The 17,950-nt window shown below is 42.5% G+C and overlaps 2 protein-coding genes across 3 annotated transcripts in view; one reads left to right on the forward strand and one right to left on the reverse strand.

Annotated features, from left to right (window-relative positions):
• Positions 1–6,014, reverse strand: part of ncaph2 (non-SMC condensin II complex, subunit H2) — a 38,351-nt gene extending 32,337 nt beyond the window's left edge. The window contains exons 1-6 of the mRNA XM_084330325.1: positions 5,868–6,014; positions 3,976–4,096; positions 3,597–3,698; positions 3,427–3,488; positions 3,101–3,179; positions 1,690–1,749 (exon numbers count right to left, since the gene is read on the reverse strand). Coding sequence (XP_084186451.1) covers positions 1,690–1,749; positions 3,101–3,179; positions 3,427–3,488; positions 3,597–3,698; positions 3,976–4,083 — 411 coding nt within the window. The 5' untranslated portion in view covers positions 4,084–4,096; positions 5,868–6,014. The remainder of the gene's footprint in view (positions 1–1,689; positions 1,750–3,100; positions 3,180–3,426; positions 3,489–3,596; positions 3,699–3,975; positions 4,097–5,867) is intronic.
• A 9,789-nt stretch (positions 6,015–15,803) lies between these two features.
• Positions 15,804–17,950, forward strand: part of socs2 (suppressor of cytokine signaling 2) — a 40,046-nt gene continuing 37,899 nt past the window's right edge. For both annotated transcript variants that reach the window (XR_014620535.1, XM_084330221.1), the window contains exons 1-2: positions 15,804–16,272; positions 17,021–17,328. Coding sequence is in view for 1 of the 2 variants with exons in the window: in XM_084330221.1 (XP_084186347.1) it covers positions 17,190–17,328 (139 nt within the window). In the remaining variant the exon portion in view is untranslated. The remainder of the gene's footprint in view (positions 16,273–17,020; positions 17,329–17,950) is intronic.

Raw genomic sequence — 17,950 nt, forward strand, 5'->3', positions numbered from 1 at the left:
GTTTACTACCGTATTTCATACAGTACTTGGTTTCAATAAATGAACCCAGTACATTTTACTGGGTTCAAACTGACACAAAATGTTGATTTATTCATTATGATCCGTTTGAAAATTAGAAATATAGGCCTCTCTTATACATGCCTCCTCCTAATACAAGCCTGGTATCCGCTACAGTTGAAACAAATACAAGCCGGGGTTACTATTAGAGGAATTACGGTATGTCACATGACGTGCTGTGAAGACCCGCCCTACTCTGCCTCTGATTCGCAGACTGTGGATGGGGAATGTGATTGGACCAAAGCAGAGTCACTCACAGACATTGGGTCCAGTCACGCCGCGGGACAGATTCTTGTGTATTTAACCCTTTCACTGCCACACGACAGCCGGTTGTGTGATAGTAAAGGGTTAACCTTCTGTCGTGTGGCAGTGAAAGGGTTAAAAGTACTGCCAATGTAGCCTTCAGGTGATCGCCATGGATAGAATCAGACATGCTTTGTTTACGCTTCTAGGCTACTGGCGGCGCTGGCGCATGCCTGTGATGTAAGCAGTACGCGCGACCAGAGCCGTGACAACCCTTTCGTCATCGTTTTATGCGGTTTGACAGTTTAGATGAGAGCGCAAAGGTTTAGCGTTTCTAGGAATTCCACCCTGGAAGGTAGTCTCACTTTTTTGCGGTTTCACCCCGTAAAAACGCCGTTTCCGTATAAACGAAAGGCACATCCGAAAAAAAAATTTTGCGGATTCACCTGCTAGCGTTTCCGTCTAAACGGGGCCTGAACCACACACACAAACACAGGATGTCATCAATTCTACCAATGTTCATATACTGGCCACTAGGGGTGGGAATCACCAGAGGCCTCACGATACGATACTATCACGATACTTGCGTCACGATACGATAGTATTGCGATACTAAATATATTGCGATATGCAGAGTATTGCGATATTAATATTGCGATATATTGCGATGAATTACCTTTTTTCAACTGCAAAGTAAAACTTTGTCAACATGTTTTATCTAATAAAATAAAGTTCAGTCTGTTCATCTCACTTCAATCATTTTTATTGCAGAACATGGTATTTTCTCAAGCAGACAGATGTAAACACTGTTACTGTTGCATACTGTGTTGCATGTACCTGACAAACTGAACTGTTTGTATTACAGTCATATTCCAATTTAACTGGATGCACACATGTGTGTGGACTACTGTACTATTACAGGTATTGAAATGAACAATGCAACTTCATTATACCAAAAAAAAATAAAAAAAATAATTTATTTTTATATAAATATTTAAATAATTAAATATCGATACTTGGCGTCCCTGTATCGATACAGTATCGCCACGCAAAGTATCGCGTTACTACTACGTATCGATATTTTCCCCCACCACTACTGGCCACACATTTGGACACAAACCCCACAACAAGTCATTACACAGATTAGGACCGTATATGTCCAGTAGGACAGCAGCATGTCCAGATTAGGACCGTATATGTCCAGTAGAACAGCAGCATGTTCCAGATTAGGACCGTATATGTCCAGTAGGACAGCAGCATGTCCAGATTAGGACGGTATAGGTCCATCTCCATTTACACCCCTGCCTGCAGCCATCGTAAATGACCCATTATCCTGCAGAAAACATGTTAGATGTTAGACGAGCTGGAGCGTCTCCAGAGAACACTGACCGTGGAGGACTCGGTGTAGGCTTTGCACCTCGCCGACACGCTCTGGTCGTAGGAGGAGAACTGCAGGGAAACAAAGAGGAACATCCAGAGTCTGATCACCAGTGAGGCGGAAAGAAGAGATGCAGCCGACGACACATTCGATTCAGATTTATTAAACAAAAGATTTGATGCATCATAAGTTCATAACATCTCCTAAAATATAATTTTCACCCGTTTTCATTTAGCTACTTTTACAGGAGTTCAGCAGATGGACCTCATCATACTCACTCTGGTGATTGGCTTACACACTTAAGATGCCTAGAGTTTGCACTGAATTAGGAACATCTGCTTTTAGCTTCTGTGCCCCGGAAACATGGAATGTTTTACAATGCATTTTAAAACTCAAATCATTAGCATCTATTGGTCGTTAATAGCAAACCATTTCACCAGTCTGCAGTTGTTTTTAATTATTTTAAATGTTTAATTGATTGATTATATATTTTTTTTTAGTTCTTTTTTTTAATTTATTATGTGTTGTAATATCGACTAGGGATGGGCATTTTTAAGAAAAATCCAGATAGATTGATCGCATGCTATACTCGATTGATCGTGTATTACTCGAAAAGGACAAAATATATATATATAATTTTTTTTTTACCTAAGGAAAACTCCAACATTTTGGGAAATTAGCTTATTTAACATCTTCCCTGGAGTTAGACAAGAAGATACATACCTTTTTTGTCTCTCTGCATGCATTAGGCTTAGGGAACGCCCGCACCGTTAGCGTAGCTTAGCTTCGTCACTGGAAGTGGGTCAGACCTTTACCCTGAAGTTCCCTACAGTCCCCTACAATCACGAAATACACTCCAAAACGTTCCTGTAAACATGTTGTGACCTGTGTATTTACCACGTGGAGAAATAAAAAATAATTGAATTCGACATTTACGTTTTCTAAGCAAATATACTCGGAACAATTTTTTTGCCGAACCACTCCTCTCTGGGCTCAGTGATTTCACGTCACCAGTGCTACTTTCTAACGTGAGGCCAGTGTTTGTTTACATTTTAATTTCATTCAAAGGATCCGAACCGATTGAAGTTTATGGATACCATGACTGTGGTAAGTTTTCATTTATGTTTTTAGATGGAAGGCTGTATTCCATCTGTCTAACGTTAGCGAATATTGTGAGATTGATGAATAGGACAGTCACAACGTTGCTGGACTATCGACCTAGTTAGCCCCTTTCATGACTGCGATGCACGGCTACAGGGTTTGGGCGAGTGAATCCACACTTGTGGTATTATTTTAACTAATTTATTGTGTAACGCTAGCCCCTTAAAACTTACCACAGTCACCAACTAAATAGTTTACAGTATTGTGTATAAACCGATTTACATCCCCAGAAGAAGAGACGTGGGCCCCCAGGCTGCTTACCACATCATTGTCTGCGTCGTGATCGTTCGCTGCTTTACCTGCACCTCCCTCCTCAGATTCTGCCGATTTTTTATCCCGCCTGGAAGGAAGCCATAGCACAAATACACACATGTGACACACTGACACACACACACACATCCCCCGAGATACAAAGGATCTATAGGGAAACTACTGTAGTAAATATATCTGGATTCACCATTGACCATATTCACACAACAGCCTTTTTCTCTCTTATGCCATTGCTCAGGTTGGGGGACATAAGAGCAAAATAGCTCACTGCCGTGTGAATATGGTCCATGATGATAAATATTCCAGTAGAATCATACTTCTTGTTTTGGTCGTTGATGAGGTCTAGAGTTTGGTAGACCAGATTGTACAAAAGCTCCACCTGCAACAGAAGATGAGTACCACAGTGAAGTTCACCATTAACGTTTAGAGCACCATGTACAGTGACTCGTGGTTTGTGTGGGGGGCCGACTCATCGACATAGACCTACCTTCTTGCTATAGATGCATGTCGACCCCTGGATAAGCAGCGCTGCTTCGGCAAAGTTCAGCTGGATCTTGCCTCCATCAAAAGAGATGCACATCTCGTCCAGCTGTCAGACCAAGGAGACGGATCAACAACTAATTCAGTGGTTACTAGGGCCGCACCATATACTTTTTGTCCAAAGTCGGGCTGTGTATTGGCAAGAATCAGGCAGTACAACACATATCACAAAACAGGACAATACGATTTTTTCCCCCAGGATATTTGGTCATTTTAGGTCGTTTTTCCATGACTGGAAATCTAGTCTCCAGGAATGTCCAGGTTTTCCAGGACGAGTGGGAACCCTGCTCATAACATATCAGACATGTATAAATGCATAATGTTACCTCCTCCAGATAATCGTTTAACTCAGCAGCCACATCGATGTCCCAATTTTTGGTCAGCTCACGGATAGGTTTCAATAAATGAGCGTATCTGTTCTCTTCAGCGTCCATGGTGGCTCACTCACTGCAAACGAAGGTGACAGAATTTATTTATTAATTATTCTTTTTTACTATTTTTTTTTAAATATGAAGTTTGCCAATAGGGATGTATCAGTAGTATTGGCAGTGGTAGTAGTCGTAATAGTAATCCACTATATTTTTTTATTTTCTAAAAAATAAACCAGTTCAACACAGGTAACCACTTTTGCTTAATTTCTTTGATGGCTCAAATGTATGCTCTCTAGTAGTCCAGTGGTTCCCAAACCTCTCCTCGAGACACCCCAGCCATTCCATGTATTTGTTAAATTCCATCACCAGCACACCTGATTCAACTAATAAAGGGCTAGTTAAGTTGAATCAGGTGTGCTGGTGGTGGAATTTAACAAATACATTGAACGGCTGGGGTGTTTCGAGGAGAGGATTGGGAAGCACTAGTCTAGTCGATTTTGTGTTTTGAGCACAAAGTTCATCATAGATCTAGCCTCTTTATTTTGCTCTCAAAGTGCACCAGATTGATGCATTTAACTTTAATGTACAAAAATGCCCCCGGACCCCCCTAGAGGGTCAGAGGTTCACCCCCATAGTCTCTGAAAATCCTGTGGGAAACACTGGAACGCTTGTCAAAATGATGGCAAGTTAACCTAACGTTAGCTTAGCCCCTTTCATGACTGCGATGTGCAAGCCAGGGCTATATATTGTTAGCTATATATTGTTAGCAGAACGATGGATAACTTTTTATTAACATTAGCTAGCATGTTCAATTACATCAATATGTTATCGCTTGATTGAAAACTTTATTAACAGATTGCAGAATGGGTACAATACAGTACAGCTCAATACACATATAGTATACAGTACAATACAGTACAGCCCCCCCCCCCCCCCCACCTCCACCAATGTACAGTTTTTACATCAAATGTATATACTCTCTTTTCTGGACTCTTTTTGTATCACAAACAGTACTGTATTTGCAAATCTGGTATGTCATAAATGTATAGATGTAGCAGTACTAGTACTGTCTATCTGTATGTCATGTATGTCATATATGTCCTGATGAATTGAAAATGGGGGACCCTGATGTAAACAAGACGAAAGTCTTTCTCTGGTCTGCATCCCCTTAACAATTGTGTGTATTGAGCTGTACTGTATTGTACCCATTCTGCAATCTGTTAATAAAGTTTTCAATCAATCAATCACACAGTTGTTAAGGGGATGCAGACCAGAGAAAGACTTTCGTCTTGTTTACATCAGGGTCCCTCATTTTCAATTCATCATAATTCAATTCATCGCTTGTTTGTTTGGCTCTCGTAACATTAGTAGTCGACAAGCTTTGACGTTAGTTAACTGTTGGTTAATATTAGTATATCTTGGTTTTGATTGATTGATTGATTGATTGATTGAAAACTGTATTAACAGATTGCAGAATGGGTACAGTACAGTTCAATACATACAATTGTTAAGGGGATACAGACCAGAGAAAGACTTTCGTCTTGTTTACATCAGGGTCCCCCATTTTCAATTCATCATAACATGTATGACATGCAGATAGACAGTACTGCTACATCTATACATTTATGACATACCAGATTTGCAAATACAGTACTGTTTGTGGTACAAAAAGAATCCATAAAAGAGAGTATATACAACATTAGCGTTAACAAGTTTACCAACGTAACTAACTAATTACGAGTTAACTCGTTAACGTAAAGGTAACTTTAGCAAACTAACGGTAGCTGTCAGCTAACGTTTTGGGTTCGTGTCCCTGTTGTAACGTTTGCCAGTGTTAACGCACTCACCAATACAACTGGGTTCGTTTCTTCAGTGTGAGAGTAGTACTTTAGCAGGTAGGGGCGATCATAAAGAAGATCATAAAGCATAATAATAATAAGGCGCAAAGGCAGCAAAACAAGTACTTGAAAAAGTAGCGCGCGAGGCGAAGTCCCTCCCCTTCCGGCGGATTACCGTCGGAAAATGAATATAAACTGAAGTGACGTAGGTCAAAATTAAATCTAGTGTCAGTTATCGATAACGTTAGCTTGCGAGTCAATCAACTTTCGTGACTTGCGAAATATTTTTTATTAATCAAACATCATATGTGTAATTTGTGGCACAACTCTTTTTTCGAAACGTGGTTAGCGGAAAAGGAGGGACTTCGCTTCTCTATTCTTCCTCGCCGATTGAGTTAGTCAACATTGAAATGGTTTACTGCCATCTACCGTCTAGGCGATTAACGTGTTTACTGTTACACCATCTGACCGCAAGATGGCGGTACTCAATAGCTCTGGGTGTGAGTCCTTCTAGTCAACCAGTAGTCTGCGCCGGCCTCCTTAATAAATCATATTTAAACATTGTCTGGCATGATGAGGTTGAATAGTACAGGCCATAATTTCACTGGTCACTTAAAAGATGTTATGACATGTTTTTAGTTGGAGGACAATATTTAATACGTTTTACATTTACACACACATGCACGTCTGATAGAATGAATAACTGTAAAATAGAGATTCATCAATAATGATGTACATTTGGTAGAATATACATAAACAAAAATAAAGCACCTTCACTTAAAGGGACATACCAACATTATGGGAAATGACCGTCTTCTCCAGAGTCAAACAAGAAGATAGATACCAACAGTGGCGGCTGGCCACTAGGGGCGCTCGGGCGCCGCCCCCCCTGGTTAACCCTGGTTAAAAGAGAAAAGAATAAGACATATTTTTTTTAGTTTTTTTTGTTTTATAGCCCTATAAATAATATAAACATGTTTAAAATGAATAATATTTACTCATTTTAAGTATGTTTGTGTTTCCAATGCACAATATAACGTTAATATATCAAATATAAATAATCGTTTTCCTGAACAGGAAGTGACTCACTGTCTGATAGAGAATACGTTCCGTTACCGTAGCCGCATTTCTCCCCGCCGCATTTCTCTCGGGCTAGACGCAATAGCGCTTTGAGTGCGCGTGCACGCCGTGCACTGTTTCATCGCTGTATCCGTCGCAGCCAATCAGTGCGTAACGCGCTGTGCGTTGAAATATGATGTATTATGATGGAACACGGGCGCGTTTTGAAGCGGTCTAAGCAAGAGGCGTCTATAATTTCCGTAGCCACATTTCTCAGAGACGCTCTCTGATTGGCCGACGCGGCGACGACAGTACTTTTCCGTAGCCGCATTTCTCGGTTTTGCTTAAAAGTGGACGGTAGTTTGCAGGATGTTCGATGCTGTGTGTTGTGATGCAGTCTCGAGTCTGGACAGTGGGCAGTGGATATACATCGACAACAGTCTGGGGGACAGTCAGTGGACATACACTTTATCAAGCCCTTCCGGCTGGACCACGTTTCAATTAAACAAAGTAAGTTAATTCTCTCTCTCTCTCTCTCTCTCTCTCTCGCTCTCTCTCTCTCTCTCTTAGCCACTCAGCTAACGTTAGCCGCTGTTAGCCACTCAGCTAATGCTAAACTAACTAACTAACTAACTAACTAACTAACTAACTAACAACTACAACTCAGGTTCTTACCTCTCTCTCTCTCTCTCTCTCTCTCTCTCTCTCTCTCTCTCTCTCTCTCTCTCTCTCTCTCTCTCTCTCTCTCTCTCTCTCTCTCTCTCTCTCTCTGGAGTGGAGTTTCGTTTGGATTGAAAGTGGATTATTGTTCAATATCGTCTGTTTGAATGAATGAATGAAAACTTTATTAACAGATTGCAGAATGGGTACAATACAGTACGGCTCAATACACACAATTGTTAAGGGAATGCAGACCAGAGAAAGACGTTTGTCTTGTTTACATCAGGGTCCCCCGTTTTCGATTCATATCGATAGTTTAATAGCTAGCCTTGGCTCGTTTAACAATATGCAAAATATGTGTACAGCCCTGTACTCATACTGAAGTTATTCTTGGTATATACTACTACACATACTAGGTCTGATTGTGTAACGAATCGATTCCACGTCGCGCTGTGTGTGAGAGAGAGAAGGAGAGATAGAGGGGGATACTAATTAATTCCGCCCCCCCCCCCGTGAAGAATTCACGAGCCGCCACTGGATACCAATTTCGTCTCTGTGTTCAGCAGAAAGCTATCGACTGCAAGCTTGCCTAGCTTAGCACAAATTAATGGAAGCGGATCAGCTAGCCTAATTTAAAAACGCTGGGAAAGGTGTTTTTGGCCAACAGCTATAGGCTAGCTGATCCTGCTTCCATTCATTTGTGCTAAACTAGGCTAACTTGCAGCCGGATAGCAATTTATGAGGCCATAAAATGTTTTTGAGTTCTTACACCCGAATGGTTTTTAGGTTCAGAGTCAGACCATATTGCAATGTTAGAATATAAACCTAACTTGAGTGTGAGAGCTCGGAGAGGAAACATCCGGCTATTGGAGCGACAGCTATTCACAGACTGCTGACGGCGAATCCCGAAAGAAAGCAACTACCCCCGACAGGCAAGTTTGATAGAAAATCGATGTTTCTATTGTATTTGCTCCTGTCTGGAGACATTCATCAAAACCCAGGACCTGTTTTAACACGCCGACAGGCGAAGAATCAACAGCGACCAGCCCCCCCCCCCCCCCACGTCGCGGGCTTTCACACCGACCAAAGACACCAGCAGAGGACAAAGGATCATCCCCACCCCCCCTCCTAACAACCAGTGGTGCAGTGGCAAATTGACAGTAGGTCAAACGCGCATGCACAGTTTTTTTTGGCTGCTCTCGTCCTGCAGCTGGATACTATTGCCTCACAGCGCGGCCGTCAGCGCGCGGCCCAGAGAGCGCCGCTGGCTCTGCGGCTCTGCAGCTGCATGCTTCTCCGGGAGTCCGGTTGGATAATGCCATGTAAAAAGCGATTGCGCGTACTTCAGCCTCAGTGACCGAGGTATAACGCCGTTATACCGAGTTATACCAGCACTGCACCACTGCTAACAACAATGGACTCCCATCCCCCCCTCCCCACCTACTGCCACAAGAACAACCACACACCACAGTGGAACAACACTTTGAACACTTTGAGCTGGACGACATAAATAAAATAACAAACACAAATGGACTTCACATATTTCACTTAAACATAAACAGCCTGAGACCCAAACTGGCTGAAATCAGACATTTGTTTTTAAACGGTAAGGCTAATATATTATGTTTCACAGAAACAAAACTAGACTCATCTGTTCAGGATCCAGAGATAGAAATCGAGGACTATTCGATAGTCAGGAGGGATAGAAACCAGTATGGAGGTGGCGTCTGTGTGTATATTCACAAAGATACCAAATTCATCAACCGTACTGACCTTAACCATGACGAGATTGAAACTGTATGGATTGAAATCTTATTTGAAAGGGCGAAATCAGTACTAATAGGCACAATCTATAGACCGCCAGAACACAGTGGCTTCTATGACACACTTGATGGATGTTTAGCTGGGGTGGAGCCGTGAAGGGCGTAGAAAAAATCCTTATTGGGGACTGGAACACGGACATGCTACATAAAGCAGCACCCGTCTTCAAGGCCTTCAGTAGGCTTTGTGATCTGCATGGCCTCAGCCAGCTAATCAACCAACCCACAAGGGTATGTGAATCAACTCAGACTACCATTGACCTCATCCTGACCTCTGACAAGTCCAAGATCTCCAATAAAGGGGTTATAGCATGCGGGTTAAGTGATCATTATATGATATTCTGTACCCGTAAAAAGCTAAAGCAAAAGGCTGGCTGTCACAAAACAGTCACATCTAGAGACCTCAAAACCTACTCTAGCGAGGCCTTTAACCTTGAACTGGAGAGCCTGGACTGGTCAGATGAGCTCAATGGTACACTGGTTGAAGAAACCTGGCTTGGCTTCAAAACCAAATTCTCAACAATACTAAACAACATGGCCCCCCTAAGAACCACCAGAGTAAAAAATCGCGCTGAGCCGTGGATGCACACTGAAATACTGACCGCTATGAAAACCAGAGACAAAAAATGCTCTGAGTTTCGTAAAAGTCAGTCAAAGCTTACCAAAAGCACAAGCAGTGAACTCCAAGCCCACGTGACTGAACTCAAACTAGAAAGAAACAGACTAAGAAATGACGTAAACTCCATGATAAAAACTGCTAAAGAAAAATGCATCAATGACAAAACTGAGGAAAACAAAAATAAACCATGTGAACTTTGGAAATTACGCAATAATCAACTAGGCTGCAGTAAAAAACTCAAAACCAGGTTCTCAAACATAAACATAAAGACGGACAACACGCTCATCACAGACAAACTGGATGTAGCCAATTACTTAAACACTTTCTTCACAAACATAGCCACAACACTGGTAAACAAACTACCCTCCCACTCAGGGCAGTATGGGGTAGAACACATAGTAGCATACTACAAGAACCTAGGCGTCCACAAAGACGATTTCAAACTGGAAGTGGTAACTACAGATGAGGTACTCAAAAAACTGAGCGCCCTCCAACCGAACAAGGCCACTGGCCATGACAACATCCCCTCCAAATTCCTCAGAGACTCAGCAGCCGCCATCACCCCAGTCATCACACACATAATAAACCTCTCCATAAAACAGGGACACGTCCCCAAGGACTTCAAAATTGCGAGAGTAACACCCCTGCACAAAAAGGGCAGCAAATTAGACCCAGGCAACTACCGCCCTGTTTCTATCCTTACATCCATCTCGAAAGTCATGGAAAAAATAGTATACGAACAGGTCGAAAAGTACCTCGCGGAAAAAAATCTAATCTACGAATTCCAATCTGGCTTCAGAACATCCCACTCCACGTGACTGAACTCAAACTAGAAAGAAACAGACTAAGAAATGACGTAAACTCCATGATCAAAACTGCTAAAAAAAATTTCATCAATGACAAAACCGAGGAAAACAAAAATAAACCACGTGAACTTTGGAAATTACTCAACAATCAACTAGGCTGCAGTAAAAAACTCAAAACCAGGTTCTCAAACATAAACATAAAGACGGACAACACGCTCATCACAGACAAGCTGGATGTAGCCAATTACTTAAACACTTTCTTCACAAACATAGCCACAACACTGGTAAACAAACTACCCTCCCACTCAGGGCAGTATGGGGTAGAACACATAGTAGCATACTACAAGAACCTAGGCGTCCACAAAGACGACTTCAAACTGGAAATAGTAACTACAGATGAGGTACTCAAAAAACTGAGCGCCCTCCAACCAAACAAGGCCACTGGCCATGACAACATCCCCTCCAAATTCCTCAGAGACTCAGCAGCAGCCATCACCCCAGTCATCACACACATAATAAACCTCTCCATAAAACAGGGACACGTCCCCAAGGACTTCAAAATTGCGAGAGTAACACCCCTGCACAAAAAGGGCAGCAAATTAGACCCGGGTAACTACCGCCCTGTTTCTATCCTTACATCCATCTCGAAAGTCATGGAAAAAATAGTATACGAACAGATCGAAAAGTACCTCGCGGAAAAAAATCTAATCTACGAATTCCAATCTGGCTTCAGAACATCCCACTCCACTGACACATGCCTTCTCTACTTGAACGACCACATCAAACAAGAGGTGGACGCGGGCAAATACTGCGGCATGGTCATGCTAGACCTACAAAAGGCCTTCGACACTGTCAATCACACCATTCTGATTGACAAGCTAAAAGCAATTGGTTTTGATAGTTTATCAGTGAGCTGGATACAATCCTACCTGGAGGGGAGGGAACAGATGGTGGAAGTAAACGGTACACTATCCCCCCCCCCTCACAGTGAGCTGTGGTGTTCCACAAGGAAGCATACTAGGACCGCTACTATTCCTAATTTATGCAAATGACATGTCGTCAGCTTGTGACTGCAACTTGTTCCTGTTTGCGGACGACTCAGCCCTGCTGGTCTCTGACAAGAACAAGTTACAGGTTGAAAAAGCCCTCAGCTCGGAACTAGGCAAAATCTGCATATGGCTCGCCGACAACAAACTATCATTACACATGGGCAAAACAGAGTCCATTCTCTTCGGTTCAAATAACAAACTCAGCAAGACCGACGGCTTCTCGGTTACAGTGGGTGACAATATTATCACAAGGAAAGATGAAATTACCTACCTGGGTTCCATCCTAGAGGCTAATCTTTCCTGTGACAAAATGGCATCCAATGTAATAAAAAAAGTCAACCAACGAACGCGATTCTTGTACCGGATCTCCTCTCTGGTAAACAAGAATACCCTGAAGACTCTAGCAGGAGCACTCATTCAAGGGTACTACGACTATGCTTGCACCTCATGGTACCAAAGCACCTCAAAGGCACTAAAAAACAAATTACAAACATCTCAAAACAAGCTAGTCAGACTACTACTTGACCTGACTCCTAGAACCCACCTCACCCCTGCCCACTTTGACAACCTAGGATGGCTTAGAGTAGACGACAGAGTACAGCAACTTGCAATGGGCCTGGTCTACAAGATACACTACGCGACCAAGGTACCCATGTACATGTCAAAATACTTCCCAAAGGTCAGTGAATACCACGATCACAACACCAGAGGGAGCTCCACAAATCATGTAAAACCCAGATTCGGATCAAACAAGGGACTAAACACGTTTCGCAATTATGCCACATCAATGTGGAACGCCCTGCCTAAAGCTGTAAAGGAATGTGAATCACTACCCACCTTCAAAAACACTCTCAAAAAACACCTACGTGAGACTGCAATTCGAAACTGGCCCCTACAAATGTCCTAACCTAGTTGTACAGTAAATGACCAAGTAAGGCTTTGTCAATATTCAAATGTACAGTGTAAAATGTGTGTGTGTCCCCTTCCCAACCCCCCCCCCCACCTCCAATGTACAGCCCTCACCCAACCCACCCAACCCCACCCCACCCAACCAACCTCCTCCAATGTACAGTTTCTATGCCAAATGTATATACACTCCTTTTCTGGACACTTTTGTATCACAAACAGTACTGTATTTGCAAATCTGATATGTCATAAATGTATAGATGTAGCAGTACTGTCTATCTGTATGTCATGTATGTCATATATGTTATGATGAATTGAAAATGGGGGACCCTGATGTAAACAAGTCGAAAGTCTTTCTCTGGTCTGCATCCCCTTAACAATTGTATGTATTGAGCTGTACTGTACTGTACCCATTCTGCAATCTGTTAATAAACTTTTCAATCAATCAATCAATGACACATGCCTTCTCTATTTGAACGACCACATCAAGCAAGAGGTGGACGCGGGCAAATACTGCGGCATGGTCATGCTAGACCTACAAAAGGCCTTCGACACTGTCAATCACACCATTCTGATTGACAAGCTAAAAGCAATTGGTTTTGATAGTTTATCAGTGAGCTGGATACAATCCTACCTGGAGGGGAGAGAACAGATGGTGGAGGTAAACGGTACCCTATCCCCCCCCCCTCACAGTGAACTGTGGTGTTCCACAAGGAAGCATACTAGGACTCATTCAAGGGTACTACGACTATGCTTGCACCTCATGGTACCAAAGCACCTCAAAGGCACTAAAAACCAAATTACAAACATCTCAAAACAAACTAGTCAGACTACTGCTTGACCTGACTCCTAGAACCCCTGCCCACTTTGCCAACCTAGGATGGCTTAGAGTAGACGACAGAGTACAGCAACTTGCAATGGGCCTGGTCTACAAGATACACTACACGACCAATGTACCCATGTACATGTCAAAATACTTCCCAAAGGTCAGTGAATACCACGATCACAACACCAGAGGGAGCTCCACAAATCATGTAAAACCCAGATTCGGCTCAAACAAGGGACTAAACACGTTTCGCAATTATGCCACATCAATGTGGAACGCCCTACCCAAAGCTGTAAAGGAATGTGAATCACTACCCACTTGCAAAAACACTCTCAAAGAACACCTACGGGAGACTGCAATTCGAAACTGGCCCCTACAAATGTCCTAACCCAGTTGTACAGTAAAGACCAAGTATGGCCTTGTCAGTCAGTAGTCCAATGTACAGTGCCCCCCCCCCCCCATACCCAACCCCCCCCCCCCCCCTCCAATGTACAGCCCCACCCACGGTCCCCACCTACCCAACCTCCTCCAATGTACAGTTTCTATGTCAAATGTATGTCAGTATTCCAATGTACACAGTGCCCCCCCCCCCCCCCCACCCCCACCTCCAATGTACAGCCCCACTCAACCCCACCCCACCTACCCAACCTCCTCCAATGTACAGCTTCTATGTCAAATGTATATATACACTCTTTCTGGATTTTTTTTAGTATCACAAACAGTACTGTATTTGCAAATCTGGTATGTCATAAATGTATAGATGTAGCAGTACTGTCTATCTGTATGTCGTGTGTGTCATATGATGAATTGAAAATGGGGGACCCTGATGTAAACAAGACGAAAGTCTTTCTCTGGTCTGCATCCCCTTAACAATTGTATGTTTTGAGCTGTACTGTAATGTACCCATTCTGCAATCTATTAATAAACTTTTCAATCAATCAATCAAAACACAAACATTTGATGGCCTCATAAAGTCAGGGCCCCATGCACTGTCTATATAGAGCAGCCCCAGATCTTACACAAGATAAGATATTCCTTTATTTGATAGATAGGAATATCTTATACTGTCAACATAGCAGCATGGGGAGGGGAGATATGGGTATGGGCGTGGTAATAGTATAAGACATAAATATAGGCAATAAAATGATAGTAAAGTATAAAATCATCAAAGTGACATCACTGATTGGAGGGTTCTCTCTCTGATTTCTAGCTTTAGGAGAGAGTGGTGCATGTTCACAAATACTGGCTGAACTGTCCTGGGGAACAGGAAGAACATGTGTTTCTTACAATTAGATTAGATCTTATTGTCATTATACAGCACAAACACAAATACAGTACAACAGGGGGGTTGTACAGAATGTGTGGTATTCCCCTTTAACATCGATCCTGCTGTCTATGTTTTTGTATATCTCTTACTGTATATCTTATATATCGAACCTGGGTCCCTGTGATTGGTGAGAAATTAATATCATCCAGAAAAAACTATATCAGTCATTTCATTAGTCACATAAAAAGCCTTACCATTTTTTAAGTTGGGTGTTATTGAAAGGTGCTCCCCCTAGTGGCAGTGACCAGTAGCCCGTGGACAGACCGTAATGGCGACAACCCCACACAAGGACATAAACGTGCGTGCGTGCGCTATAGTAGTGTGCGTGTGTGTGTGTGTGTGTGTGTGTGTGTGAGTGTGTGAGTGAGTGAGTGAGTGAGAGAATTGGTGCGTTTAATACAACCCCGGCTTGACCGAACACAACATACACGTCGGAGCTACATTGCTCACCAAAACACGACGATGACAACAAAACGTGCGTAAAGAGGAAGACGGGGAGGAGGCGCGATGATAAAAACATGTGCATCGTGGCTGCAGCGACACGAATGATACCACTCCCCAGAAGAATGATATGCAAATAGCATGCAAACAGACACAGTTGGTTATTATTATTATTACAGACTAACGAACGGAACGAAGCCAACGGATTAAAGAGCGCATTGTGCGCGGCTGAACCGGTTCCGCGTCTCTCGGGCGCGGCGCGGCAAGTCGAGCCACCTTAAAAAAAAAAAAAAAAAAAGCTCCGCTCTGCTGCACCACGTGACACGATTCCTGGAAAGTTCCTGGAAAACGTTCTTTTGTGTAGCGGCGGGGTTGTGTTTATGGGTTACATTACTGGTTATTGCTGCACGCACACGCACACACGCACACGCATCTAGCCACCAGAGCCTGGTGGGACATGATGTTCAAATCAGAGGGGAAAACTTCACCACCGTATCATATGCGCCTGTCGATTATTAGTGTGCGGTATCATAGGAGGATATATCGCCTTTAATAATAACCCGCGTCGGCGGAATAGAGTCTACCGCGAGTGGAGCCGTGCCGTGCCGAGACACAGAGGCACTTGTCGTCGACATCAGAATACTGTGCACCTTGTTATCGCTCGGGTTGGTGGAAGAGTCAGACTACTATTGCATAATTTCTGGCTGGCATTGCGTTGGTCATAAATCGAGAAGAAAATAACAAGCTATACCTCAACAAGCCATGAATGGCAACAAACACTTGATTCAGTGCTGAGAGCTCGTCATGGTCGCTGCTGTCTAGTATCAGTCCCAGTGGTTGAACGTTCTGCGGATGATAATAATAATAATAATAAGGTAGTCTGTTGTTGGATCCCATTCGGGTATGTAAACATTCGTTAATTAACCTTTGCTGAAATTAGTAGTGTGTGTGTTTTTATTTATTTATATAGATCTAGGAATCTTGGGGGGAGAGAAGGCAGAATACTTTGTTTATTATTAAAGACCGAGCTGTAATCTGTATTTATAGGTAATGGAATTAAATGGAATGTAATAATGGAACACTGCACAACAGTATTTTTGGTGTCTTATAATAAATCCACACGAGGGTTGGGCACTTTGTGTGCATGGCACGGAAATAAAATAATCAATCATATGCAGTATAGCCACTACTGTGCCAGTAAGGATTTATTAGGTCAGATAAATATACCCTATAATTTAGCAATTTAGCAATTTTGCAAAACACCTGTGCGTTTTTGTATCATTTCAACATCAATTGACAAACGCAAGCGAAACAAATCAATTCAAATATTTCCCCATCAATTCTATAATCAAACCACGATAAGCTAAACTGGACCCCCATGCCATGCAGTGTCTCTTCGAATAAAGTTACTTGTTTTTTCCGTCAGATAATATCAAAACCAACTGATCGCCTCCTCCTCGGTGAAATATTCTAAAGGGATTTGCTTTTGTCGTTTAATAATCAAGTCGCACAACAAGTGAATCCTATAAATTAAAACACATTATAGCAGATGATGGTGGAAGGATTATTATACAAGTAACAGTAGATTATTTTCCTATTTCGGTTTAGTCATCAACACAGTATTATCAAATGTGTTTATTTCATTGCAGGTCCTTTATTCCTAAGAGTTTTGAAGAACATAACGGACCTGTTACCCGTCGGGAGGGACGCTCGGTGGTGGATCTGAGGTGGATGTCGTGACTTGAGTGACCCTTCACCCCCCGGCTGTGATGTCTGTGCTGCCGGCCGACAGTTAGGCAAAGAAGGGCTGGTTCTCCAATGACCTGTCAGTCCTCAGAATCTACGGAGACCGGCATCGAACACCATGGCAGACGAGAGGACAACGGGTCCAGCAGGGCTGCTGTAGATTCGGACGAGAGTCGCATTGCATTGGCGATGAAAGACTTGAAAAATACAGGTAGGTGTTTTTATTTATTTATTTATTATTATTTCGCTTGAATATCATATCACAACGGATGGATTGTGGACCTGCCGCCACGATTACTGTTTTTGCTATCACGTTTAATCATTCGATTATTTGATCATTGAGATGGCATGAAGCAAGCCACTAAAAAAAAGTAAATAACCTGAGGATGTCCTATTATTCGACGCATGTAGTACTGTTTATATCAATACATTTCCCGTGCCTTTTTACTTAACCTGCACGCCCTGAAACATAATGTGACATTTCGCACGATTAAAAACCCAAGGCAAGGCTTTGAAACTGGAGAGATAAATGTGGGAATTCCATCTCCCACAACATAACTTTCTGAGCTGCCCTTTTCCATTTCTCTACCTAGTTTTTTAAGAGTCTGGACTTAATATGTTCATGGACATTTTGCCTGACATTTTCTTTCAAATAAGCGTTTTCTTGTGGTTTCAAATAAGTCAACCAAAGTCCACACCGGTTTTGGATATTTAATAATAATATTTTAATAAAATTTCTTATTAACACATTAACTGCCACGCTTATATCCATCAATGTATGATCACTGCCACCAGTCTAAGCCTATGGAGATGTTCACCTTCTTTGCAGGGCT

The sequence above is a fragment of the Notolepis coatsorum genome, assembly GCF_963971535.1.
Source record: "Notolepis coatsorum genome assembly, chromosome: 15".
In the NCBI taxonomy this organism is placed as follows: Eukaryota; Metazoa; Chordata; class Actinopteri; order Aulopiformes; family Paralepididae; genus Notolepis; species Notolepis coatsorum.